We start from the raw sequence: 26,911 nt of genomic DNA, 5'->3' as shown, positions 1-26,911 counted from the left end.
CAGGAAGTCTGTTCTACCATAGAATCCCAGAGTGGTTTGCGTTGGAAGGGACCTTAAAGCTCACTCCAACCCTCATGGGACTATATATGCTGCACCTGGTGCCTCCGGAGCAAGGAGGAATGCCAATGGGCGCACATATCTGCTGGTGCTGTACAGCTCGTTTGCCTTATACTTTATATCCTAAAAATCACCAGGAAAGAATAAACTGGTGTGTGGGATCTGTTGGGCTGCTTTACAAACAGCTGACTTTAGTCTCTCCAGTGACTTGTTTGGGATCAGGCTTGGGTGTTTCAGGCTCAGGATTTGCTCCATTCCACCCCCCCTGCTAGTTCAGCAGGAGAGAGTCACGTTCCTCTCCACATGCCAAGATAAGCTCTGATCCTTGGGATCTCCCTTAATGCAATGTTTCTGCTTCTCCAGAGGCTGGTGGGGAGCTGGGGAAAGTTTTTTGGTTTGACTCAGTTCTAACCCAAGTACCCTTCCCTTCCCTTCCCTTCCCTTCCCTTCCCTTCCCTTCCCTTCCCTTCCCTTCCCTTCCCTTCCCTTCCCTTCCCTTCCCTTCCCTTCCCTTCCCTTCCCTTCCCTTCCCTTCCCTTCCCTTCCCCCATGGTTTCCAAAGCTGTTAAACTGGCTGGGCCATTCCCGCAGGGAAAGAGCAGGCTTGGCCTAGCGTGGTTTTTTCCATCCTTGCTCAGCCCTTTCCTTCTCTGCCAGTGGGTAATTTATGGAGGAAGGAGTGGGAATGGCAGGGAATGTGCTCCTGGAAGCTGCTGGCTTTCATGTTTTTAAATTGCTTTTACTTTCAGTTCCATTTTCAGTTACCAGGGTCAGGTGATGCAGGCACTAGGGCAGCCCTGAGTCACAACCCTTCACCTTAGCCTCAGGTTTTATTTATAATTTATCATAAGTCTTTTCACCAACTCCTGTCTCTGTCCTGTGATGGCAAGTGGGGCTTGTATTAGAGGGTTTTGGGAACTTTTTCCACTGATGGAGGCTTGGGCTGGAACAATCCCATTTTTGGATCCATGGTGCCACCCAGCACAGGGACCCCAGCAAAGAGCTGGATCCCTCATTTCAGGTTGCTGGAGCGGGACTGAAGGCTGGGCCCTGGCTCAGAGGGCTGGGTGGCTGGTGGGCACCTCCCGTCCCCAAACCCAACAGCACTGTTCCCCCGGGCTGTGAGGGAACCAACGCCATCTCCCCTTATCCCCCTCACATCCCTCCTTGCTGTGAGAGAACCAATGCCACCTTCTCTTGCGTCCCCTGACTGTGTCACGGGAGTCCCAAATGCCATCTGCCCTCCCTTGAGGTCAGGGCCATGACAGACTCAAGGTCATCTCCCCTCATGCCCCTCAGTGTCCCCAGTGCCATCTCCCCCCACATGCCCTCACTATTCCCATGGCTGCGAGTGAGCCAGTGCCACCTCCCTGCACGCCCTCACTGTCCTCAACATCATCTCCCCTCATGTCCCCTCAGCGAGCCCCGGGCCAGTGCCACCTTCCCTCACTGTCCGCAGTGGCACATCCCCTCGCGTCCCCTCACTATCCACTCACACCCCCTCAAGTGTCTCCAACGCCATCTCCCCTCAGGGGGTCAGGAGGGATCCGCCACTCTGTCCGCACACGGTCTCCTCGCGGGGTCACGATGGGCCCGCCGCCACGGCGGAGGGCGCCATTTGGAGCGAGCAGTGTTCGGCTCCACTCGGCTCTGGTCGGGCCAGCCGGGCTCGGCCGGGTTCGGCTCCCTTCGGCCCCGTTCGGCTCGGCCCGACGCCGCTCAGCCGGGCTTGGGCTGGTCCCGCATCCCGGGCGGGGCGGTCCCTTGCCGGCCCGGGGCGGGCAGCGCCGCTCGCTCCCTCCCCCCGTCCCTCCCTCCTTTCCCGTGACCTCAGTTCCCGGCGGAGTGCGGCCCCGCCGCGGCTCGGATCGGCCGTGCTCCCGCGGGGCGCGCTCCCCCCCGCGCCCGGCCATGGCGCGCTGAGCGCCGCAGAGCCTCCAGCCCGGGGCCGGCCGGGGCAGCCGGCAGGACGGAGCCGGCAGGACGGAGCGGGCCCGGCGGGCGGGACGGCGCTCGGCCTGCGCCGGGCGGGCGCGGCGGGCGGCGGCGGCGGCGAGCGGAGGCGTCATGGAGCCGGCGGAGGTGAAGGACCGCATCCTGGAGAATATCTCCCTCTCCGTCAAGAAGGTGGGAGCGGGAGCACGGTGGGGGCTGCGGACACCGACCCCCTGTGCCGAGAGGACTAGGCCCGGGGACGTGCCCGGGCTGGGGCTGTGGGTGTTGGGGACAGCCCTGGGTTCCGGGGTGTAGGCCGGTGCTGTGCTGTGGCGGCGGTGTTGTGAACAGCCCTGGGGACCCCCTTGTGTGGGTGGGGACCCCCCTGTGCTGGGTCTGAGGACAGCTGGGACGACGCTCCCTCCGCCGGGGCTGCGGGGGTAGGGGTGGCCCTGGGGACCCCACTCTGCGAGTGCTCTGCGCCTGGAGACATCCGCGGGCCCCCATCAGCTGGTGATGGGGACAGCTCTGGGAGCCCTTACTGTCCTGTGCTTGAGGGGGTCTGTGGGCCTGCGGACAGCTCCGGGACAGCTTAGGGGACTCCCCTCTGCCCAGGGGTGCCCGTGGGGGCTGTGGCTGCAGAGCTGCAGGGCTGGGGGACTCTCCTGGGGACCCCCCAGACACACGCCACTGCCATGGATGTAGGGTTGAAGGGTCCCTGTGGACCTCCTACTTGAGGTGTGGGGCTGGGGAACAATCCTACAGAACCTCACACCCTAGAAACATCCCAGGGACTCTGATGAGCTCCGGGACAGAGTTCCAGTGTGGGGTCAAGGCCACCCAGCATCCCCTTTGCCAGAGCTGGACGCTTTTGGGGGTGTCCTTGGAGACCCCCTGTGCTGAGGGTGTGAGGTTGGACACAGCCCTTCTGGTGGTGAGGGTGGCACATCTGGGGTGTGGAGTGACCCTGCCAAAGGGACACTGCCAGGATCACCCCCAGGACCCTCTGTCTGAGCTGGTCGGGATATACTGGGATTCTCCTGCCCAGGGTTCCCCTTTTCAAAGGACAGGATTGGGGGGACCCTTTTTCCTGAGGCTCTATTTAGGAGGGATTTGGAGTCCAGCCTAAAACCGTCTTTCTAGAGGTTTTCTCCCTTCAGCCAGGCATGTCCTGCGGGCGGCGCAGGATAGAGGGGCAGGACTTGGGACATTCTCCCCATGGACGCAGGGGATGTGTGGTTCATTCCTGTGCCCCGCTCTGTGCCCTCAAAACAGGGCTCTAAATATGTGTCCTCTCACCTTCTCCTTGCCCCTCATTTCTCCTTATGGAGATGGGCTCTTTAAAACCCACCCTTGGTGGTGGAAACATCCATGAGCCGGCGCAGAGGGGACTGGGACAGGCACAGGATGCTGGAATCTTTGGGAAGGCCAAAGTTGTAAGGATATGCTGGAAGTTTTGGTTTGGTGCACACGTGAGCTCCAACCAACCTTGAAAAAGAACCCCTGCTCCATTTGAGGAGGCAACGGAAGTTTCATTTGTGTTTGTCCCAAGTTTTGGGGGAAGGCTGCCTGGACTTGCTGTTGTTTCTCCAGTTGTTGAGTTTCCTCTGCCTTATGGAATAGGAGTTTTCCTGTGCTCTGCAGTGTGTCCTGACTCAGATTCATCCATGAAAACTTGTTTTATGAAGACCGGCACGAGTGAATTCCAGGTGCTATTAAGAAAAGCATGACTGGACACTGCCTCTGGGGTGTAGGATGGATGTGCAAACCTCTCCCAGTGTTTTCTTCCATGGATGACCCTGATCTCTGGTCTATTGCCTTTTTGTCCTCAAAACATTAAGGATAATCTTATATCTCTCTGGAAATCGGTGGATGTTCAACCTGCTCTGAGCTCTGTCACAATGCTCGGCAATGCTCCTGCCTCAGTTTCCCTGTGTATATAAGGAATACAACTTCCCACAGAGGATTGGTTGGACATAATTTGTTTGCATTCAGAAAATCCTTGGAATATCACGTTTGGAAATGCTAAAAATCAACATGATGTTTATTTTAATTACCGTTGTGATTGAAGAGGACTCTTCAGCTCCAGCTCTGCCGACACACCTTGGCACTGCCAACTCCTGTCTTGGTCCAGCAGTGAAAATTTTGGGATTTTCTAATCCTGCATTCCTGTTCAGAGCAAAACTCAGGGAAGCGTAGGAGCCCACTTCAGGCTGATGGATTAATTTCTACCATCCCAGTGAAACCAAACTCAGGCCATGGTGGAATTCCACCCTGCTTTTTTACCCCCAGGATGCAGTTCTCCTTCCTAAGGGAAATCGCTATGTAGCTGCTAATTTTTCCCAGTGCTTACCCCTCCCACTTCAGCTTGAAATCCCTGATCCTCTTTTTCCCTGTGAGTGGCAAGAGTAAAGTACTAGGTAAAGGGAGCAAGTGGCTTTGTGTTCAGAAATCCTGCTCTCGGTTGTGCTTGTCTTGAGTAACTCCTTGGCACTGGAATTGTGTCATGGGGCTTGGAGGAGTTTTCCAAGCATCTTGCCTCCAATTTCGAAAGCTTCCTCACAGTGTGGGTTGCTCACTTCTTACTTTCAGTGCCAGTGCAGGTGTGGAATGGAGGATTTTGATGTGTCTATGGTGATGATGAGGGTTTTCTTTTCTCAGCTGCAGACCCAAAGAGGAGGAAACAATCCCTTATTTTCACGGAGCCGCCCAGAGAAGAGCACCCTGTGCTCGGCACCCTCGGATGGGGAAGGAGAGGAGCAGCAGCACAGCCCTGGGAAGGGTTTGACACTCAGGGCTGTGATTTCAGTTTTTACCAGATGCTGCTGGATTTTAGGGATGGGGGATCATAACACAGGCAGTGGGAGAATTCTGTACAAATCCACAGCCAAAAAAAAACCCCTTTCATTCCAGGCAAATCCCTCAAACCTCAGTGAACAGGACTGTTTCTCTTATTTTCCTGGAAAGATGTGAGGGATGGAGCACAGATGGAGAAGTGGCAAATGTACTTAGAGACAGTAATTCCAACCTGTGCGGTTTCCAGATACCAGGGGGAGATCAGTGGATCTGCTGTGGATTTCAGAGGTGTGAGGTTGGAGGTGTGAAGTCAGACCTCCACTGATAAAAAGTGACGCAAAGCACCTTAGACAAAATAGGCTTCTCCAGCTAGAGAGATGTCAAGAGGTTTCTGCTCTTGGTGGCTTCAGGAGAGCCTGGGAAAGGTCAGCACCGGGGAGCTGGGTCCCTGCTTCAGTTCCAAGGGAATTGGGAGCGTGGTTTTGATTTCCCTTTTTTGATTTCCCTTTGACAAGCATCTGCAACTTGTCCTCTCGGAGCTGTGAATTAGTTCACAGGGTGATGCTTTCTGCACACATGGACAGTGTTACTTCTGTCTTGTGACCATTTATTTTCCCTTTTCCCACTCAGTTCCTCTTCTGCCAAGAGGGCTGTACTCCAGCTCAAATTACTGCACAAATTAATGCCTAACCCTTGTTTTTTGTGAAGATTTAGGGCTTTATTGGGGCAGAAGGCTAGAGATGGGCATGTTATGGCTCAGCATGCAGGCTCTTGTTCACTCACGTGCTTGTTTCCTTCTAGGAGATGCTGCCGTGTGTGGTGTCAGTGGGATGAGAGCAGCTTCCTGGTGCTGTCCAGGTGGTCTCTAAACATACCAGGAATGCCAACAGCTTCAAAACCCTCTTTGGCCAAGCATCTCCTGGTAGCCAGGAGCTGTCACAGGTTCCCTGGTCCGTGAAGCTGGTGGTTTGTGTGCTCTTGGGTTTCCCTGAGTATTCCCTGGGTTCAGGAGGGGTTTAGTGCTCTCCTACCTGGGATTAGGAGGTGGAAAGGCAGAGACCTTAAACGGTGTTATTGTTGACAATTACAGGAGCTAAATGTAAAATCAGAAAAGAGCTTAGAATCCCAGATTTTGGGACTCCTCTCTGGTTTTCAGGCCGTTCTGCTGGCTTTGAAGGACACACATTGCCATGAACTCTGGAGCAGCTGATCCTTGGTGCATGTCAATCAGGTGGAGCAGTGGTTTTTGCTGACGTTGCAGGAGTTCTTGCCAAAAGCTCTGGCTCTGCTCTGCTTCTGCATGGCTTTGGAAAGGTTTCCACTGCCCTCACAGCAAGTTAATGCTGAGCCTTTGCTGCCTGTCTCCAGGTTGGATTTTTAGCCCTGTACCTTTGAAATGCCTTTGCAGTCTCCTGTGCTGCTGAGCTCTGCTTTGTGACACATCTGCTTCTCCTGCACAGCGAGGGAGGGTTGGTTTGGGCATGGCTTAGTGCCCCCGTGTCCTGGAGAGGAGCCGGGAGTGCTGTAGTGGAGCATCCCTACTCAAATCACGTAGGGAGTGTGCTCATCTCTGCCTGGCTGGATTTATTTAGCCCAACTGCTGTGACACGAAGGCAGCAGCTCTGGATATGTGAAAACAGCCAAACAGTCTCTTGCGTTCTGCTCCCTTTCTCAGAGGCACCTCTCTGGCTCAAAGACCACAAGGGTTTTATCTCTGCCAGGGTCTTCTCGTTCACTCACATCTCTCCAGGCCACATCTGTTGCTGCTGCAGGGACCACGTTAAGAGGCTGGCCCTGCATGTTCCTTTGCCACATGTACCAGGTTTACCAGCTGCCAAAAGCCTGTGGGTGAAGGTCGCAGCAATCTCGTAGAATTCCTGCGTTGTCCATGAAGCAAGACATAGGGATCGCTCAGGTGCTTTTAACAAGCCCACAGATGTGTTTTGGTGGGTATCCAAGGGCTTTGTCTTTGTGGTGCTGTGGTTCTGCTCTCATCACAGCTCTGTGTTGCTTGAGTATTTCAAGGTTTATCTCTTTAGAAATTTCTCTTGCTCATCCCAGTGATCAGGAAACTTCCCTGCCTGGCCATCGAGGAGCCTCACATCACCACAGGTCTGCTGATGATCCAGGGTTTGTCATCCACAAGTTCCAGGGGATTGGGTTCTGCAGGTACCTAAACTGGCATTTGTCCTCCATAACACCCAAAATTGGCTCTGGAGCTGAGGGTGGACAAGGCTGTGTTAACATTTGGGGAATTAAAAAATGCCATTTGTTTTCCTCCCTCTTACACAAAGTGTTTTGCTGGGAGAGCAGTCGGTTTAGGAGGGTGAATTTGGCTGTGGTTTTCCCAAGGAGCTAAAGGAAACCCTCCAAGCCTCTCTGCCTCTGATTGCACAATTTTGGTGGCTGTTGAGTGATTTCAGCTTTCCCCACTTCTGGTGAACTGGTCCAAGAGGTGTAACTGAACTAAGCACAGGCCATGGGCAGTGGGGAGGGACTCAGAGCCATGATACCCGGTGTGTGAGGGAGCAGCAGCTCCCTGGGAGTGCAGCACTTTGCTTGTTTCTGGTGTGTTTGCCACTGGAGTTGGGTTTTTTTCCATAAAATCTGTTTATTGTGTTATGCTGAGGATATGACCTTCCCACCTGCCTTTGGTTGGCTCAGGGACCCTGTTCCGCTGCAGCCAATTATGTGCCCGGCCCCTGCTCTGCTCGTTGTGACAGAGGAATAGGATGCTCCCTAAAAATTCCTACTGGAAAAAATCCTGTCCTTGTCTGAGCCACATGTGGATCCAGGCTACTGCAAGCTTTGCTGCTTAGAAATAGTGGAGGAAAGCCCCAGAAAAGCTTTGGGGGGTGTGAGCTGAGAAGTGTATGTGTCCCAGCAGGTGACAATCTTGCTGGCATTAGATTGGGAATGTTTCAAAGCTCAGTGTTTCCAGCAAGAAGCAACTTTGCTGTGGGTTTCAGCTTCACCTGTGTCAGGCTCCTGTCTCTCCACATCTCCAGGCTGCTCCAGTGGCACTCATGGTGCCTTCCAGGTGCTGATGCTCTGAATGTGCCTGATGTATTTTTTCTAGAAAAAGCCCCAAGATCCAGACGAGGTGCACGAAGTGGGAAGTTGGGCACTGAGGCCAGTGCTGGTGTTTAAGGAGTGTTGAGTCAGATCCAAAATGTCCTGCTAGAGCTGGAGTTTTAGGCCTTTATGTTGTACAAATGTATGAGAGAGAGACTAGGGCCCCTGCCATGACATTCAGCCTGCTTTTATGGATGGTATGGAAAACTAGGAGTTGTCCAGGCACAGGAGTTCAACCTCCTCTTTATCCATTTGCCATTGAATGTCTGTACCTCCTGAGCAGTTGTGAAAGTGACAGTTCTGAGGCGTCTGTCCTGGCCCTTCCCACTGTGTCTTCCCTTGGCACTGAGCTGTCATGCTTGGGATGAGGTCAGTTGTCCTTTCTTGTGCTCCCTGGAGCTCCAGGATTGCTCCTGAGGGTGCTCAGCTCTTCCAGGTGGGGAAAACCCCTCATCTCAGTCCATGTGCTGTGGGTGGGAATGAGGCTTTTGAAGCATGTCTCCCCTCTCCCATCCCAGTTAAGGAGCTGAGGAATGCAAAGGGTGTTTGTTGTTCTTTCGCTGTGTTTGTCCTGCCAGGGAAATACCAAGCAGAGCAAGTGAAATGGAATTGATGTTGGAAAGCTGCTGGTGAAACATCTGCAGGGCAGATTTACAGAGAGGAGATGTGGACTCAGTTGGGTTGTGGCCAGCCCTGAACAGGTCAGGAGACTATTTCAGTATTCCAATGAGTTTTTAGAATTACTGAAGGGATTTCAAAACCACCACAAGAATGATTAGGTTTGGGAATGGGCTTTCCAGAACACATCTCTGATTATTTGTTGGCTTCCCTTGCAATGCAGGAGCTCTGAAGATCAGCCTGGAAAGCTTTACACTCATTGAGAACCACTGCAATTATTAGGTTATAAAACTGTGCAAGGAAGAGCCTCTCTCATGTGTGCCAGCATGGGGTGGGGTGTGTCACTGCTAGAAAAATGAGCCTGTGATTGATAAACAGCAATTAAATCCTCCTCCTCCTCCTTGGTGGGGATGAGGTGTGCAAGTGTTTCCCAGTGCCAGCCAGGTCTCTGTTCCTATTGGACAAACACCCTTCTGCTCCAGGCTCTCCTGGGTATGTTCAGCCCCTGGTTGGGCTGTTGTGGGCCTCTCCCTGGGCAGGTTCTGTCCCATGAGCGCTGGTGCTCAGACCTGCTCGGGTGTGCGGAGTGGTCCCGGTGGATGGCCGGCTGGGATGCCTTCTGCGTGCCAGCAGTGCTTATTTTGACCACAGGAATGTCTATAAATAGCCCTGGGTCAGGGCTCCAGGCATTGCCGTGCCCCTCTTGAGCCCTCCATCTGAGCCAGCCTTCAGCCCTTCCTTCTGGATTTGGGGCGCAGAAGGGACGAGGGGAAGAGCATCTCCCCAGAGCCCAGGGACGATGGTTTTAACCCAATTATTTGTCTCCTTCCTGATCTCCCCAGCTCCAGCCTGGCACGCTGCCCAGCTGTGTCAGGGAGCTGCTTTGTGGATGCCTCATGGAGTTTGGTCATCACCTCCCAGACAGGTCTGACTGCGGAGGGAGAGGCTGGTTCCATTATCTGCGTGTGTTTTATAACGACTTACAGGAGACTCCATATAAACACTCTATGAAATGCCATTTTTTGGGGCAGTGCCACATTACTCCTGCCATCACCACACTGAGGAGTGGGTGCTGGGATCATCCCTTATCATGGTCGTGGTTGTAATTCCTACAAATTGTCAGCTAGGTGTTGGTTCTTTGAAAAATGGCACAGCTGGACTTTGTTCCCCAATTGGGAAAGCTCTTTCATCCTAACTTTTCTCCGTGTGACTTCACCCTTCTTCCCAAGCCAGAAACACCTCCCCATCAGCTTTTGCAAGTCTTCCCCCACCCTGGCTGGAGGGATGCCTCCACCCAGGAGATCCCGAGGCTTGCTGCATCTTGTTTCCTCCCTGGACAGGGTGGCTGGGCAGGGATTCATCTGGCTGATCTCTTTTGGGAATTGTGCTCCAGTGAGCCATGCCTGCCCTTGACTGGGCGCTGCAAGCCTTTGGCCGTGTTTATTTTGGAGAGATGCTGAGAATGGCACCATCCCTGGGTGCAGCGCTGCATGGGGACGTGGTGGCGCGTCTCAGTGGGAGTGAGCCCTTGTGGCTTCCCTGTGACCCACAGCTCCTAAAAGGCGGAGTGCCAGAATCCCAGTCCCAGACTGCTGAGTGCACTTTTCACACCCACTGGGCTGGTGTGACCCCATGACTGAGCAAAGCGCAGTCACACCAGCTCATCCTCTGGCTCCTGATGTGCCCCAGGGACGGAGTTGAGCCTTTTGAGGTGAGTTTGCTCTGGGTATGGCCATGGGGCCAGGTTTTCCAGCAGCCTCCCCAGGAAGGGGGATGCAGGGGGAGCTGGTCTGTGCAGAGCAGGAGGCTCAGTGCTCCTTGCAGAGCAGCTAAAAGGGACAGCAACCCTTGGGGTAACATAGAACAAGCCCTTCAAAACCTAAACCCCTTCCTGGGGGAAGATTGGGCTTTTCCAAGGAAGAGAAATCCATTTTTTAGATGGAGACAGCCACCATTTGCTAATAGTTTGCAGCCTTGGATGATGGGAGTGGGTCAGTCCATGGAGAGGGATGGGAGCTGTGCACTGGCTACAGAAAGGAGCATGACAAAGTTCTGAGTTATTTTCGGGGGAAGGAGGAAAGAAAAAAGAGGAAATACTTCTATTTCCTCATCTCTTTAGCTGCCCAGGCTTGGAGTGTCTCTGTCACGAGGAATTCCTCCAGTCAGAGGCACAGACGAGGCTCCAAGTTCCCTCCAAACTGACCTCCCCAAGCTGTGTCTCCTTTTTTTCACTGGTGAACGAACAAAATGCCTGATTTATTCTTGTTCCCCCGCAGCTCTCCCTCACAGCTGCATTTCCCCAGTCCAGCACAGAGTCTGCAGAAACACCCAGAACCTCCTCCAAGGGTGCCCCAGCTCCCTGCAGAGCCCACAGCCTGGTTAGGACAAGTTCTGCCTTCAGGTGCTGGCTCATGTCCTGTGAGATCTTTGCTTCTGCCTCAGTTTTCCCAAAAATGGGACATTTTGGTGAGCTCCAGCTCCAGGGAGATCATCCCCATGACTCCATCTATCCATCACCCAAGGGATATGGCTCTAAATTACGGGTTTGTTTCTTCCTCTGGTATCCTTGCTGCAGCTTCAAACACTGGCTGCAAGTACCTCCTGAAATTTTTCTTAAAATAGTGGGATTTTAGGTTATTTTCCTCTCTGCTTCAGTCTGGGCTGCCTATGAATAGTGGGAATCTTGTGAAAAAGCTTCCTCACAGAAATGGGTAGGAGCTGTTGAGCTGAAGTGCTCAAGGTCTCATGTGAGCGTTGTGAAAGCACCTGTGGATCTCTGGAACACCCACAGGTGCCTCTGCAAACAGCACCTTGTTGTGCATCTGCTTCCCCAGGGGGATTCACCTGCTGGGACAGGGACAGGCAGAGCAGGGCTGTGCCATCGGACAGGGGAGCTCAGGCTGCAGTTCTCCAGGCTCAGCAGTTTTGTCTCATGAAAGGGCCGGGACCAGCTCCATGCAGGAACGTGCCTGGCTCTCCCATCTTACCTAAGAGCTACAGAGGGATTCAAGGTCTTCAGGCCAGGAGGGCGTTGGGGCTCGATGTGTTCATACTCTTAAGAGTGTTGTTGGGATCATTTCCCAGGGGCCATGCGGTGTTCTCCGACCCCTGGGTAACTTCACATCAACACTGGATGATTTTTCCAAAAGGAGTTTCTCTCGTAATAATTCTGGAGGAGAAACCTGTTTTGGGGGACAGGTCAGACTCGACAAGCACAATAATGTTAAGTTTTTGGGTTTTACACATCTATCATCTAGTGAGGTTTGGTAAAGACATGTCAGGTCACTAAAATAACATATATATTGTCTACAGTGTTATTGTGGCTCAGCTGAGCTGTTCTTGCTCGTTGCCAGCAAACAGCCATGGCCTGTCTGGCTGAGATTACATCTCGGGAGCGTAATCTCCCTGCCTGGATGCCGAGGATGTGTGAGACAGCACCTAAATAGATCCATAAACTCTGGGGGCAGGAGTCCTGTGGGTCAGCTGGGAAGGGATATGGGTTTTTGGTGCAAGGGCATTTCTAGGATTTCTAGCAAAACCAAGGAGAGGCCTCATCCATGTCAGAGCCAGAAACAGAGCAGAGCTTGGGTTTATTCCTGCTCTGAACCACGTTGTGGTGGCTGGACAGGAACCACCAGACCCCACTGCAGTGTTGGCTGGGAGGGAAAAGGCTGCTCACCATTGGGGAGCTTGGTTGTGCAGCCACCATGGCACTGCTGGGCTGTGAGACATGGGGACACTGGGCATGGCTCTCCCCGCAGTTACTGCCTTTAGGGTCCTCTCAAAAACCATTGGCGACACCCCGTAAGTAAAACCTGCAACTTGGTTTAGCAAGCTGAGGGATCACAAAAAACTGTTAAATGCTGGATATGAGCATTTTGGCACCTCCACCTGCTCCTCATGGGCTGGAGAAGGGCATTCCAGCCATCCCGTCTCTTCTTTTTGCAGCTGCAGAGCTACTTTGCTGCCTGTGAAGATGAGACACCGGCCATCAGAAACCACGACAAGGTCCTGCAGCGGCTCTGTGAACATCTGGACCACGCTCTGCTCTATGGGTGAGCCTGGAGCCCGCCTCTGGGATTCTGCTTTTCCCCAGGGAAAAAGCCTGGTGTGGAGCCTCAGCATGGGGAAAATATCTAGGCAGGGATTGAGGCGGAGATAATGAAGCTTTTGCTGAATTTTCCTGTGGGATTTTTCTTCCTCCAGACTGCAAGATCTTTCCTCAGGGTACTGGGTTCTGGTAGTTCACTTCACGCGCCGGGAAGCCATCAAACAGATCGAAGTGCTGCAGCACGTGGCCACCAACCTGGGACGCAGTGAGTATTCACAGTGTCCCCAGCTCTGGGTTTGGGGACACCTGGGGAGGCCCAGGTGTGCTGAGGAGTTGGGGCTGCTGGTGGATCGAGGGAGCCATTGGAATCCAGGTCGCAGGCAAAGGAATCGCAGAATCATTAAAGTTGGAAAGGATCTCTAAGATCGAGTCCTACCATTAGCCCAGCACTGCCATGTCCACCACCAAACCATGTCCCCAACTGCCACATCCACACATAGTTTGAACATTTCCAGGGATGGCGATTCCACCACTTCCCTGGGCAGCCTGTGCCAAGGAGGTGGGAGTCCTGCCATGACCACGTGAGGTCTCTGGAAATAATGGCACTGTGCCTCAGGGTCAGGTGTAGCCCCGCTTCTGCTGCCCTGAAACCCAAGGGACTGTGCCCTCAGGAAGGGTTCCAGACAGGTGAGAGTCCTGTGGGGCCATGGCCTCAGGAAGAGTTCCTGGCAGAGGGTAGCTCTTGGGAAGGATGGGAGTCCTGAGGGGCTGTGGCCTCAAGAAGGGTTCCTGGCAGATGGGAGCATTCCCTCTCACCCCACATCTTGCTGTAGCACTCATGTGCATGATTCTGCATTTTCCCTGCTCTGAGTTGTCCATAGCAGATATTTGGGACCATCAAGGCCACTCTTGATGCAGGACCGTGCCCAGATCCTCCTTTATCCAAACACCTGCCGTGTCCTTGGCCTGTACTGGTGAGAGCAGAGCTGAGCACAGACTCTACTGTCACCTCTCTCGGCACCAGAATTTGTGTCAAATCTCACCTGGGCTGATTCACAGCAATTCTCCTTCTGCCTCTCCTGGCATTTCTGGCAGGGTTCCCATCTTGCTGGAGAGACACAGTTGTGTGGCTACTTCTTCACCTGGCTCTCACCAATTTTACTCCAAATCATGAATCTCTCACTGGCATTTGCCCCACCCCAGATTTCCCTCATAGTTGCTCCCCTCAAATTATATGAATGAATGATCTGAGCGGTTTTAATTTGTGACTGTTTCTAGGCTTGTGTCACTTCTCAGGTGTTTGCAGATAAATCTCTCTGCCGCTCTGTTTCCAGGCCGGGCCTGGCTCTACCTTGCCCTCAACGAAAATTCCTTGGAGAGCTACTTGAGACTGTTCCAGGAGAACCTCAGCCTGCTGCACAAGTACTATGTCAAGTGAGTATCCCAGCTCCTTCTCCTTTGGGCAATGTTTGACATCCCTCCTTGTCAGAAGCCAGCCGGAATTTGCTAGTGAGGGATAAGCAGTTGATCAGGGCTTGATTTTTTTTTTCCTTGTGGGATTTACATGGTTAATTTAAAGGTCCTAGATTTGAACACTCTATCCTCTTATTTCTATGGGGTCCTGCAAGCATTTCTCCTAGTTCCTGCTTTTACTCTACAGTTCCCTTTATATTTTTCCATGATTTCCAAGGAGCAGCTGAGCTCCTGTCCTGGCACCCAGCTTTGCTGGACACTTGAAAATGTGGCTGTAGCTCAGTTTGGGGACAGCATGTAGTGGCTGCCTACAGAGGCGAGGAGTGGGCTGCCAGCTCCAGGGCCGATCTATGGCAGCTTGGAGACGCCCCCAAAGAAACAGAAGGGCCCTTGTAGCTGCTCCTCCTCTTTCCCACATCTGTAAAGCTCTTTTGTTCCTCCCTGTGGCAGGAACGCCCTGGTCTGCAGTCATGATCATCTGACCTTGTTCTTAACACTGGTGTCTGGACTGGAGTTCATCCGCTTTGACTTGGACCTGGTGAGTGTTTGATCTGTTCTTCCAGCTCTGGGAGAGTGGGAATGTGGATCAAGGGAAGTCCAGGGTGGGACAGATCCCACCGCTTGGTCCAGGGTGGTCCTTTAGCTGGAAATGTGACACTGCTGATTTTGGGAAAGACTCTTAGGTCTCTGGGGATCCAACAGTGGGAAATATTCCTGTTCCTCAGTTCTTCACTGTTTGGAGGAGGAACAAGGCAGCTGCAGGGCAGATTGATGGGGATAAAGGAGCTGAGCTCTGCAAGTACTGGTACGAAACCCTGGTGTACCTCCAGAAAACACAAACCCACTGGATAACCCTTGGTAAAACCGCTGGGTTTCCTCTGAGATGGGCACCGAGAAGGGACCTTCAGGGGACAGTCCCACTGTTTTGGCAGGGTGGCATTTCCCCCAGCTGTGCCAGTAACAGTGACTGGAGCCTGACCCTCACCACATTCCCTGCCCTGCAGGATGCTCCATACCTGGATCTGGCCCCCTACATGCCTGATTACTACAAGCCTCAGTACCTGCTGGACTTCGAGGAGCGCCTGCCCAGCTCCGTGCACGGCTCTGACAGCCTCTCCCTCAACTCCTTCAACTCTGTCACCTCCACCAACCTGGAATGGGACGACAGTGCCATTGCTCCATCCAGTGAGGGTCAGTGGGTTTTGGGGACAGTGTGGGCAGGGCTGTGTTCTTCCCACATCCCCTTCAGATAAGGCAGCAGATTTTAGACTGGAAGAGACCAAAGCAAGAGACCCAGCATCCAGGCTGGGAGTCTCTCCTGTCTTACATCCTTGGGAGACAGGACAAGGGGGAATGGGTTTAAACTCAGAGTTTTAAGTGAAAAGATGGGAGATTTAGATCAGGGGCTAGGAAGAAATTCTTCCCTGTGAGGGTGGTGAGGCCCTGGCACAGTTTGCCCAGAGAAGCTGTGGCTGCCCCATCTCTGGAAGTGTCCAAGGCCACGTTGGACAGGGCTTGGAGCAGCCTGGGATAGTGGAAAGTGTCCCTGCCCACGGCAGGGGGTGGAATTAGGTCAACTTTAAGGTCTCTCCCAACCCAAACCATTCTGTGCTGATTCTGTGCCTAAAACAGGGAGAGAAGGACATTCCCTGCAGGCACCCCAGGCCACATTCCCATCCTGGGGGTTTTAGCAAGAACTGGAGTAATCTCCCCACAGAGTGAAGGCCATGCCTGTATCTGAATGTGGCTTCCAGGTCAGCAGGGACACAGGGCTGCAGGGGAGGTTTTGTTTGTTTTGCAGTCCAGAGACCCATGTGCTGGCCCTGGTGGGGAGCAGTTTCCAGATTCTTCTCTCTGTCTGCAGTGTGGGAGAAGGACAGCCAGTGGTCTCGGAGATGGTGGTTTTTCCTCTTGATATGTCTTGAGCAGCCTGATAAATTGTCCTACTCACCCCCTTATCCCTTCAGAGAGGCTGGATGTTGTTCCTGACGAACTGGGCAGACACGTACCTTGTGTCTGCCCCAGGAATCTGCTGCAGCCAGGGCAGGGAGCTCCTGTCCTGTTCATGTGAACCCACCATGTTCACATGAAGCAGCAGCTCTGCTGATGCTGTTCCTAATCCAAAATGAAATTGGCACTGTCCTGGTTTTTATGTCAGTTTGAGCAAAGAGGATTCTGGAATAGAATTGGAATGGAATGAACCGTTAGATGGATGCAGGGAATTGGGGACTGAGCCCACACAGAGATGGGTTTCCTCAAGACAAGGATCATCAGTTGCCTCTTATGAATGAGACAGAACCTGCAGGTATTAGAAATGCTGAGAAAGGAACAGCCTGGGATGGGCATTAGAGTTGTTTTAACAAAGCAGTTGGAAGCACAGCACTGGTTTGGGCTCACCACATCTGCATTCAGGGAAGGGTTTGATTTTAGGGACTTGCTCGTGCCAAATCTCTACCATCCCAGGGAAGCTGGAGATAGTGCGAGGAGCCTAGAAGTAAAAATCACAGGAAGAAGGTTCTCTGTCCCCAGAGGTCTGGCATAAGCAGCTGTTTTGCTGCATCCCTGGGTTTGTATTCCCGCTTCTCCCTCAGCAGAGCATGTCTTGTGCCAGACATCTCCTGCCTGTCCCTATCACTGGGTGTCCCCAGCCTTCCGGTGGATGGCTTCTTAATTCTCAAGAGAAGAGGGCTTTGGAGTGGAGGTCCAGGAGATTTTGGAGATGGATTTTGAGTTTGGCATCATCTCAGCCTATTCCATGTGTCCAGGCTCTGTGGCTCAGTCTCCCCATGCACAGAGGGGTTTGGTGCTGATGTAGGAATGCTGGACCAGGACCCAGGAGGGCAGGAATTGCTGCTGGTCCTCTGGTTCGGTGAAGTTTAACTTTTCCCTGTAAGTATTACCCTGCTCATCATTTCAACAGGAGCATGTCTCTACCCTGAGAGTGTAGGTGGAACTGGGGATTGTAGGATCAGAGGACAAGTTTTTCCCTTTAATCAGATCCCTGGCTTTGCAAACATTCATGAGTCAAACATCACAGTATCTGTGGGAAATAAGTGTGAAGTGGGGAAACTGAGGCACAGAGATGAAATTATTTCCCAGAGAGGATCGGGCCCTAGGTGACACTGTTTATCTGGTTTAGCTTCCCAGCAGCGTGAATAATCGGGCCTTCATCCTTCCCTGGTCCCTTTGTAGCTCCCATAACAGTGGTTATTCCAGAAGGAACAACCATTAGTGCAGCTGGTTTCCATTCACATCCACATTCCCTATTTTCTCGTGTGTTTCAGATACCAGTGGATGATTGTTTTATTGCTCCCCATTGCCATCTCCCTCCCCAAATCCCCTTCACACTCTCCCCTCTCCCCACTTCCCTCCCCACTGCCTGTATTTCTAATCCTGAGTTTTATCCCTCATTTTTGTAGATTATGATTTTGGAGATGTCTTTCCAGCAATGCAGACCATGCCCAGCAGAGACTGGGAAGGTGGGACACGCTCCTCTCTTACAGCATTTTGATTTTCTCTCTGCATTGCTGCCCCCTGAGCTTGCTGCATGTTCCCATGTTTGTTTCTTTAACAACCAACTGCCCTGATGGAATTCTGTACAGGCCCGAAATGTGGGATGTGCCAGCTGCCCTCCTGCCATGGATTTCCTCTTTGGGGTAAAGCACATGGGGTGCTGATTGAAAAATGGATCCACCATCATTGGTTCCCTGAAAGCCCTGGAAAACAGCTGAACTAATTCTGCTGCCTTTAATTTTGGGCATTTTGCAGAGATTAACTTGGGAGGTTTTGTTTTCCCTGGATCATCCTGTCCTGAGTCAAAACTTCTCCCATGAAGCCACAATATCCATGGCACATGGCCATGCTCAGTCTGGGTCACTACCTTCGTTATTTTTATTGATTTTACCACTTTTTAAACCCACTTATCAGCTACCTCTGGCCTTTATGGCCAAGAGCACTTGCCCAGTTTAAAGGAATTTGTTCTTCCTCCGCATGCAGCCCCTGTGCGTATCCTCCACTGGAGCAGCATCCTCTCTGCTTCACCCCCACACTCCATTCTTTGCAGCTCAAAGCTGGATGGAGCCTGATGGTACCACCGGAATATTTGGGGAATATTTGGGCGAATCTGCCTGAATTCCATGTGGATTGCTCTTGGGCTCTAACACGCTCCCTCTTACTTTCCTTCTTACCCCACGCACGGGGATGTCACAGAGGTAGTTTAACCTGTCCCTGGAGGGTACAAACCACATTTCCAAACCCAAGGTGCAGCCAACAGCACCACTGTGGGTGTTGGGTGGAGGCTGAAGCCCAGGAGTGCCGGGGGAAGGCAAATCCCTCTGGATTTGAGGATTTAAAACCTGACCGACTTCCCTGGTAGAGCTCGCACTCTCCCTGCTCTGGGGCAGCTTTTTCAGTGGGAACAGAGCAGCATTTTGGAATCATCCAGCACAAACTGTCTGGATTAGAGTCTTACAAGAGGCTTCATTTTCCTCCTCATATCCTACACCCCAAATCAGTCTTGCCTGGGCTGTGATTCTCTTCCCAAGGGGTCTTTTTAGCTGGCTGTGGAAAGGAATCATAGAATAATGGAATGGTTTGGGTTGGAAGGGACCTTAAAGGACATCTCATTCCAATCCCTTGTCATGGGCAGGGACACCTTCCACTAGACCAGGAATGGTGCTGGAGAAGAGAAGAGCATGGATAACTTCCCTTTAACCATGATTTTGGATGGATAATGGATAATAATAGTCTGAGCATGACTCCTGCAGCCCTTCTCCACTGCTCTTTTTCCCTCTGAAGACTAACACGGGCCCAGCTGTTTGTGTTCCGCGCTGTCTGTGCCAGCTGCTGTCCTCGGACCCCTGTGAACGCTGTGTCTCCTCTCCAGCACACTCCAGCCCCCGTGTGTCTCGTGAGCAGAGGAGAGCAGCCAGCTCTGTCAGGATGGCTGCTCCATGGGCTAGCTCTGTGTCATGGGCTAACCCCTGCAGCTGAGCAAGCACCTTCCCACGGCCCCATGGCAGGGAGAAGCAGCAACCTCGTTGCTCGCTGTCACCTTGCTCAGGAGCAATGGCCCCAGGACCCCTCAGACACTTCCCACAGACACCACCTCTGCTCCTCCCTGCAGCTGCTGGCTCCTGGGTGACCGAGCAGTTGTTTTCAGGCATTCTCTGTGCAGAGGGGGTGCAGGTCTCACGCTGGCCTCCCTGTCCCTCCTCACCAGCAGCTGCTGGCACTGCCGGCGGCATGGTGCCCACACAGCGCCCCAAGCCCCCGGCGCGCGGCTTGACTTGATTTGGCTCCATCCAGGAGCCCGAGCCGGCACTGATTCGTTCTTCCCGCCTTGTCCCTGCAGACGGGGACTTGACAGACACGCTCAGCTGCCCGCGCTCCACCACCTCGGAGGCCAACGGCAGCAGGGCCGCGGCGAGGAGCCCCACACAGCGCCACAACCCCTTCAATGAGGACAAGGCCGAGTCCTCTGCCGACACCACGCCGGTGCACACGGCTTCCCGGGACAAGGCACAGGCCACCCCCGAAGGAACGGACCAGTCCGAGAGCTGCACGGAGCTGGAGGTCATCAGGTAGGGACAGAGTGCTGGTCTCGGAAGGGGTGGCAGATGTTGAGGATGTGTCATCTCTTCTATTCCAGTGAGGACAGTCTCTGTGCTGCAGCCTTTATTCAGCCCCATGGGCTGGGGCCCTTGAGCTCATTCCACATCACCCCCTTTCCCTGCCAGTGTGTGTCAGAGGGCTCAGAGTAATCCAGGAGGGTTTATTTGGAGCTCTCTCCAGCTGGTGGCAGCTTTGCAGCAGCTCTGGGGGTTGGATCTTCTCTCCCATCCTGTTGTTCCTCCTGTATGCCAGTGAGCTGTGGCCAACCCTGTCGCGGGAGATGCAGCTGCAGAGCTCCTGGCCGGTGAGATCCCCAAGGGCTCCCTCAGAGCCCTCAATCCAGACAAAGAGCTCAAGGCTCTGTCTGCCCACACCCAGTGATGGGAACTCCCCAAACCCGCCCAGCAGGGCTGTGCTTTGTTCTCGTGCCCGGTTTTCCTAGGGAAGAAGCAGAGGAGCTGGGTTTTACACATGATCCCACATAGGAGACACGGGGAAGGGGAGCACGGGGCTTGCTTCCCAAACAGGGGTGACCTGGCAGCAGTTTGGGTGCTGTGGGTGACAGAACACTTCTGCAGCACATCCCAGTGTGCTCCAACCTGCATCTCCCTCTTCTGGCAGGTGGGGACACAGCATTCCCACCTCTAGAAACCTCCCTTCCCAGCTTCCTTATCTCAGCCAGGGATTTCTCCCACATCAGTTCAGCTCCACAACTGTTCGTGATCTCTTTACAGCTGAAAGAAAGCCCACGGTGCTGTGTCAGCAGTGACACTTCTTTTCGGAATAGATAGGAAAAAGTGTCCATACCTTGTGTCATGAAAACTAGCACAGAGATGGGGGCTCCACATGGCTGCACGCTGAGCGATGTTCTTGAATAAAAGGATTTCTCTGCAATAGGGAAAATTGCAAAGGAATGTTGTTGGGAAAGGGTTGGACCCCCGTGCGTATTGCAGAGTCTCAGCAGGCACAGTGGTGACGTTCTTCTCTCTCACAGGTTAGCCAAGAAGAAAAAAACAGGCAAGAAGAAGAAGATGAAGCCTGAGGAGGTGGTGAACAGCCCGGCGCCTGCAGCACCCGAGGCCAGCGGGGACAGCGGCGTCAACGGGCTCAGCGATAGGGAGGAGCCGCCGAGGGACGGGGACGAGGCGCCGAGGGACAGGAGCCCCGCTGCCCCGGCTGGGCCCGAGGAGGGCGGGGAGCGCGCCGCCCTCGGCCCGCTGGCCCTGCGCATCCCCGAGATGAAGGACACGTCCATGGAGAGCGTGGGGCAGCCCCTGAGCAAGGTCATGGACAGGCTCAACGGGCAGCTGGACCCCGGGGGCTGGCATGCCACCCTGGAGCCCCCCGGGCAGCCCTTTCGGACCAGCACGCCAGGGGAGACCCCAGATGGATCGTCCTCTGGCGACTTTAGTGAGGGGATTTCAGCCCCCATGGACTTCTACCGATTTACCGTCGAGAGTCCAAACGCTGCTGCACCAGGTGGTGGCCACCATGACCCTCCAGGGCTTGGCCAACCGCCACATGTTTCTGGTAGCCCTGAGGCTCCTGAAGAAGAAGAAAGCAGAGAGGGAGAAGCAGTTGGGGCAGTAGGAGAGTCTGAAAGGGCAAGTGATAAACCTCAGACTAGCCAGACAGAAACCACCAACCCGCAGGCTCTCTGTGAGCCCAAGAAGGAGCAGCCCAGCCCTTCCCCAAGCAGCGCTGAGGACTCTGGGGTGGAGGAAGGGCAGGGCAGCCCCTCAGAGCTGACCCATCCCTCCGAGTTCAGGTGAGGATGGGTTTGCTCAGCAAGGAGAGCATCTTCGAAACAATCTTGAGCTCAAGTTGATGCCTTTCCCTTTGTCCTCGGTTTGGGGGGCAAAGCCCATCCTTCTCCAGGATGAAGAGGAGGCTCAAAGGGTCAGGAAGAGAAGGTCTTGGGGGGCTAACAAGTGCCCAAATCATGGACATGTTCAACAAGGAAGGGGATTGCCCTTCCTGGACTCACCCAGCTTCACATCCATGTCCATCCTCTGCTGTCTCTCTCCGCAGGGTGGATAACAACCATCTCCTCCTGCTGATGATCCACGTCTTCCGGGAGAATGAGGAGCAGTTGTTCAGGGTAAGGGGTGTCCATCAGTTCAAGGATCAGCTCTGTGCCTGCAGCAGCCCAGGCCTGAGAGCTCCTTTCGTTTCCATGCAGATGATCCGAATGAGCACGGGGCACATGGAAGGGAACCTGCAGCTGATCTATGTCCTGCTGACGGATTGCTACGTGTACCTGATCCGGAAAGGTATCTCATCCCGACAGCCTCTGGGCTCAGTGGCAAGGAGGGAGGCTCCATCCATGGCTTGTCCATGGATTAGGCCATCATTGCCTTCATTGCCAGTTCCCTTGAGTCCCATGGTCACAGAAGAGAGCTCAGATTGACTCATCCCCCAGGAGCCCTGGGACACGTGTCCTGTGGCTCCGTGCTGCCTGGGACATGGCTCGGTTTGCAGGTGCATCGTTGCTGCTGCAGAGGGGGTCCTGTGCCCCCCTTCACATGGCTCTCTGTGTCTGTGCCAGGGGCAGCGGAGAAGCCGTACATGGTGGAGGAGGCTGTGTCCTACAACGAGCTGGATTACATCTCGGTGAGCCCGGCCGGGGCGGGTCGCCCAGGGGAGCCAGAGGCGAGTGGGGGGTCAGTTCTCGCCTGTCCAGGGGTGAAGGTGCCAGGAGCATCACAGTGGAGTGTGGTTGTGTCCCTGGGGAGTGTTCTGGGCAGTGAACTTTTGAGACTGGGAGAGTTGGCAGATGCCCCTTCCAGTGCCACCTCTGAGGGTGCCCGCCTTGTTCATGTCTTTGCATGGGCAGTGGAGTGACCACTGACCCTCTCCCTGGGGCCAGAAGCCTGGTCAGCCCTGCTGTGTTACCCCTCATCCTGTGCCTGGCTTCCCTAAGCATTGCTGTGTGCCACAGGTTGGGCTGGATCAGCAGACAGTGACCCTGGTGTGCACCAACCGGAGGAAGCAGTTCCTGCTCGACACTGCCGACGTGGCTCTCACCGAGTGAGTGGGGAACTGGAGCATGGAACTCTGGAATTCTTGGACTTGGGGACAGTGGGAGACTCCAGAGACAGCCCTTCATGACAGTCCTGCCACCTGTGAGGGGTTCGGGGGTTGGTTTGATGCCACTGGCTGAATCCAGCTGACCACTGGAAGTGCCTCAGGCGTGGATGCTACCGAAGTATCTTAGTATCTTCCCTGGATAAACTGTCACCCCATCCCTCAGTCTGAGCTTTGGGGCTCTGGGCAGTGCAGACCACGTGTCACTTGTGTCACTTGGCATGAGTAGGGATGAGCTCTTGAGTTCCGAGGTGTGTCCCCACGTCCCTGTGTGTGCTGGCAGCTCAGGGAGGGGACCATCAGGTCATACTGGGATCTGTGCTGGGATGAATGACCACCTCCCAGTGTCACCCATCTCCTTTCTGGAGTCCAGACTTTGCAACCTCCCATCACCTTTGGTCTGTAGGTTCATTTGGCAGCTCTGGTCTGGAAGACCAGAGGCCCATGGTTAAGGGGAGCCTCTAGGGCACCCTGTGAGGGAGATGAGGGCCTGTTTGCCCCAACCTTGTCAGAGACCTCTGCTGCCCTCTCAGGTTCTTCCTCGTCTCCTTGAAGTCAGCCATGATCAAAGGGTGCCGGGAGCCCCCTTATCCCAGTATCCTCACGGATGCCACCATGGAGAAACTGGCACTTGCCAAGTTTGTGGCGCAGGAGTCCAAGTGTGAGGTGAGTTTGGATATCACCACCATCACTGCAGGTGATGAAGGCTCATAGGAGACTCCCTTGAGTTCTCCTGTTTCTTACAGGCCTGCGACGTGGTTGTGCGTTTCTATGGCCTTGTTCACTGGGAAGACCCCATGGATGAGGCACTGGGACCTGCCAGCAGCAGCTGCTCCTCTGTGGAAAACGCCATCACCAAGGACGGCGTCCTGCACTACAAGGCAGGGACCTCCTACCTGGGCAAGGAGCAGTGGAAGCCCTGCTTCGTGGTGCTCAGGTGGGCACTGGGGCCGTGGGTCGGGGCTGGGGTCACACAGGGCTCTTGGGAGAAGGTGCTGGGAGCAGTTTGCTGCCCGAGAGCTGCTTGGGAGGTACCACTTAAAGCCACCGGTTTGGTGGCCAAAGCCACCCTTTGTGGGTGCCCAGCAGCAGGAGCGTGATCCCATAGGGCTGCGTGGGTGGGAGGCAGGGCAGGGGTGGCTGTGGGACCAAAGGCAGGGGATGCCAGAGCTGAGCTGACTCCAGTTACCCCTTCTCTCGTCTTCCCAAATGGCAGCAATGGGATCTTGTACCAGTACCCCGATCGGACGGACGTCACCCCTCTGCTCTCCATCAACATGGGGTAAGTGGCTGGTAGGACACGGCATCCAGGCTCGATGGGGATCTAGGGAGCAGGAGCTACTTGGGATATCCGGGGAGGTGTTCCAGGCTGGATTACGACCTGATCCATGCCGCAGGAATCCCGGCTGCTCCTGCCTGGGGGCAGGTGCCTATTTGTTTTGGCTCCAGTGCATGCCACTGGAAATGGGCACACTTTCTTCCTTGGGTGGGGCCTCGGCTTCTGAAGGGTGATGCATCCCTCCAAGAGCCCTGCTGGGAGACCTACTGTGCTCAACTCTAGCTCTCCTGCAATGTGAAGAGCCTGGAGATGGTCCTTGGAGCAATCCCAGGGGATGTCACGGATGGGAAATGAGTGTTTGTTGGGAACAGGGGTGAGGTGGTGCCCAGGGAGGACAGTCGAAGGCTGTTTTCAGGCTCATGCTGGCCCATCCATCCCACTTATCTCCCCCTCTCTCCCAGCGGCGAGCAGTGCGGGGGATGCCGACGTTCCAACACCACCGACCGGCCCCACTCCTTCCAGGTGATCCTGACAGACCGGCCCTCCCTGGAGCTGAGCGCTGAGAATGAGGAGGACATGGCAGACTGGATGCAGTACTTCTGCCAGGCTGTCTCCAAAGGGGTGAGCTGGGGACAGACCCTGAGAGTGGGTGCTTCAGCCCCTCCCTTGCCCAGAGCCCCTCTGGCGCTGCCGAAGGGAGCAGGAATGTCTGGCCAGATGGAGCGGGCAGCTTTATCCTGAACCAGGAGGATTTCCCCCCAGGAGCCCACATGCACCCCAAGGAGATGGGGCTCCATCATACCAGGTTTTACCACCCCTTCCCCACCCCATGCAGGTGATCCCCCAGGGTGTTGCCCCGACACCGTGCGTTCCCTGCTGCCTGGTGCTGACAGACGAGAAGGCTTTCACGTGCCACGAGGACTGTCAGACCAGCTTCTTCCGCTCGCTGGGCACTGCAGAGCTGACGGATGTCACGGCCGTCTCCACAGAGGCTGGCAAGGAGTACTGTGTCCTGGTGAGTGGAGGGTTTTGGGACCCGCTGGCCCCGGGCTGGGTGAGCACCCAGTGCTGACACCTGGCCTCTCTCCTGGTGTTTAGGAATTTGCTCAGGACAGCAAGGAGTTCCTGCCCCCCTGGGTCCTTTATTTTAGTTGCACTACGGAACTGGAGAGGTTCCTGTCAGCACTGAACGCTGCGTGGAGGAACATCTACCAGGTGAGCACGTGGGGCTGCTTTACACCCTCATCGAGTGAGGGAGAGCAGATGGATGAATTTGTCCCTGTAGGGAGAGCCCAGCTTTCCCAAAAAGGGCAGGAGAGCCGGGGAGCGTCTCTGGGTCCATATAATCACAGGATGTGGGATTTAGAGCCTGGCAAGACAAGCCATGAGCATCCATCCAGTACTGGCGAGGGGAGTGGGAGGAATGTGGGTCAGCCCCGCTGTCACCATATCCATGACACCGGTGACTTTCCTGTGTGGATTTGAGGTGGTTTTACAGCGAGAGGGAGAAATGACTGTTGTCTGTTTCCCTCCTGGCACCCCACACCTGTGTTTCAGGTCGATCTCCAGCACAAGGCCATTCTGGATGCTGCTGTGAAGAAGAAATGTGAGGATGCCCAGAGCCTCATCAACAGCGCCTGGCAGCGCAGCGACAGCCTCTGCCGGGGACGGGCCGAGCGGGACCCCTGGTGTTAACCCTGGCCAGGGGAGGACAGCTGATGGGGGCCCATTTTTGGGGATCAGGGCCTGTATCTGGCCAACTGGCACCCCAAACCCTCCTGCCATCGCTTGGTCCTCACCAGGGCCATGCCTGCAGTGTGGACCCCGCGCTCTCCACCGAGCCAGGGACATCCGGCGTGGTTTGAGGAGCAGCCAGATGCTTCACCACCTGCGCCTTTCTCCTTGTCCAGCTGCCATGGGGCAAATAATTTGCCTTTCACAGAATAATATCCCAGTAGTAGTGAGGGTGAGGGTAGGAGCGGGATGGGCTGGGACAAGCATCCCCGTTCTGGTGGGGAGCAAGACTGAGGACTTGTTCATTTTCGAACAGGATCGGGAAGAGGCGGGAACACTCAATCACTACTGTGCATGTTTTTTTGCTCATACAATCACTGAGGATGGCCCCGCTCCACCGCCTCCTGGAGAGCGTGCCCAGGGCCTCCGGACACCGCTGAACCACTCTGAGCCTGTCCAGGATATTTGAGGCTAAGGAAGAAGGAACAGGGCCAAATATTTGGCTGTAAACGTGGTTTTAGGAGATCTCAGCAGCCCGTTTGTGGTTTGAACACTGACCCTATGCACTGGGGGAGAAGAGATGGAGTCCCACGTTCTTCAGGTGTCCTGAGGGACATTGTCACGTGGCTGCTACCAAACACGTCCCCATCTCCTCAGCTCACTGCATCCAAGGCCAGCGAGGACCCATTGCCACTTGCGCTCCACTGCGAGCACTTTGGGGCACAACCCCAGCTTTTAAATAATATTATTAATAATAATAATAATAATCTGGAGACCTTCTCATGTAATATACGTTCACGGGGCCTTTTTGTGGGATGAAACGTACATGACTGAATGTATATGTACATACATCTGCTTCCTTTCCCCCCTCCCCAAATAAATAGACCTTGGTAACTCAGCCTTGGCCCTTCGGCCAGATTCTGCCACCTGGGGCTGCTGCTCCTGCCGTCACTTTGGAGCCTGTGGAATGGCTCTGGGGCAGGGAGAAGGGGTTGTTTGGATGAAAAGAGGGGAGGACGTGCACCTTCAGCTCCTCCCTGAACCCCAGCAGCGTTAACCCTGCGGTGGGACACGTTCGTGGCTTCAACTAGGAATTACCCATCAGGACACAGAGTCTTCATGTTTTGTCCTTGCTTATCCCTGGATCCAGGAGATATTCCCAGTCCCCTGGATCTGGGAGATCTAGTCCAGGC

General features: G+C 54.4%; 1 protein-coding gene across 2 annotated transcripts; it reads left to right on the top strand.

Annotated features, from left to right (window-relative positions):
* The first annotated feature begins 1,900 nt into the window (after positions 1-1,900).
* On the top strand, positions 1,901-26,616 carry PLEKHM2 (pleckstrin homology and RUN domain containing M2). Of its 2 annotated transcripts, XM_066202798.1 has the most exons (20): positions 1,901-2,184; positions 12,430-12,536; positions 12,688-12,797; positions 13,867-13,966; positions 14,456-14,543; positions 15,010-15,196; positions 17,425-17,484; positions 19,359-19,587; positions 20,613-21,386; positions 21,650-21,719; positions 21,801-21,891; positions 22,167-22,231; positions 22,560-22,648; positions 23,239-23,371; positions 23,452-23,642; positions 23,922-23,987; positions 24,446-24,605; positions 24,820-24,999; positions 25,083-25,199; positions 25,542-26,616. In XM_066202798.1, exons 1-20 carry the CDS (start codon positions 2,125-2,127, stop codon positions 25,677-25,679), a joined length of 3,015 nt encoding a protein of 1,004 aa, XP_066058895.1. In that variant the 5' UTR covers positions 1,901-2,124; the 3' UTR covers positions 25,680-26,616. The 2 variants fall into 2 exon arrangements, with proteins under 2 accessions (XP_066058895.1, XP_066058896.1); XM_066202799.1 differs by lacking the exon at positions 17,425-17,484.
* Positions 26,617-26,911: the final 295 nt, after the last annotated feature.

The sequence above is a fragment of the Chamaea fasciata genome, unplaced genomic scaffold, assembly GCF_029207755.1.
Source record: "Chamaea fasciata isolate MVZ Bird 193981 ecotype frontalis unplaced genomic scaffold, bChaFas1.0.hap1 SCAF_23, whole genome shotgun sequence".
Taxonomy (NCBI): Eukaryota; Metazoa; Chordata; class Aves; order Passeriformes; family Sylviidae; genus Chamaea; species Chamaea fasciata.
The sequence above is the reverse complement of the archived record's forward strand: the minus strand, read 5'-3'. Positions and strand labels throughout refer to the sequence as shown.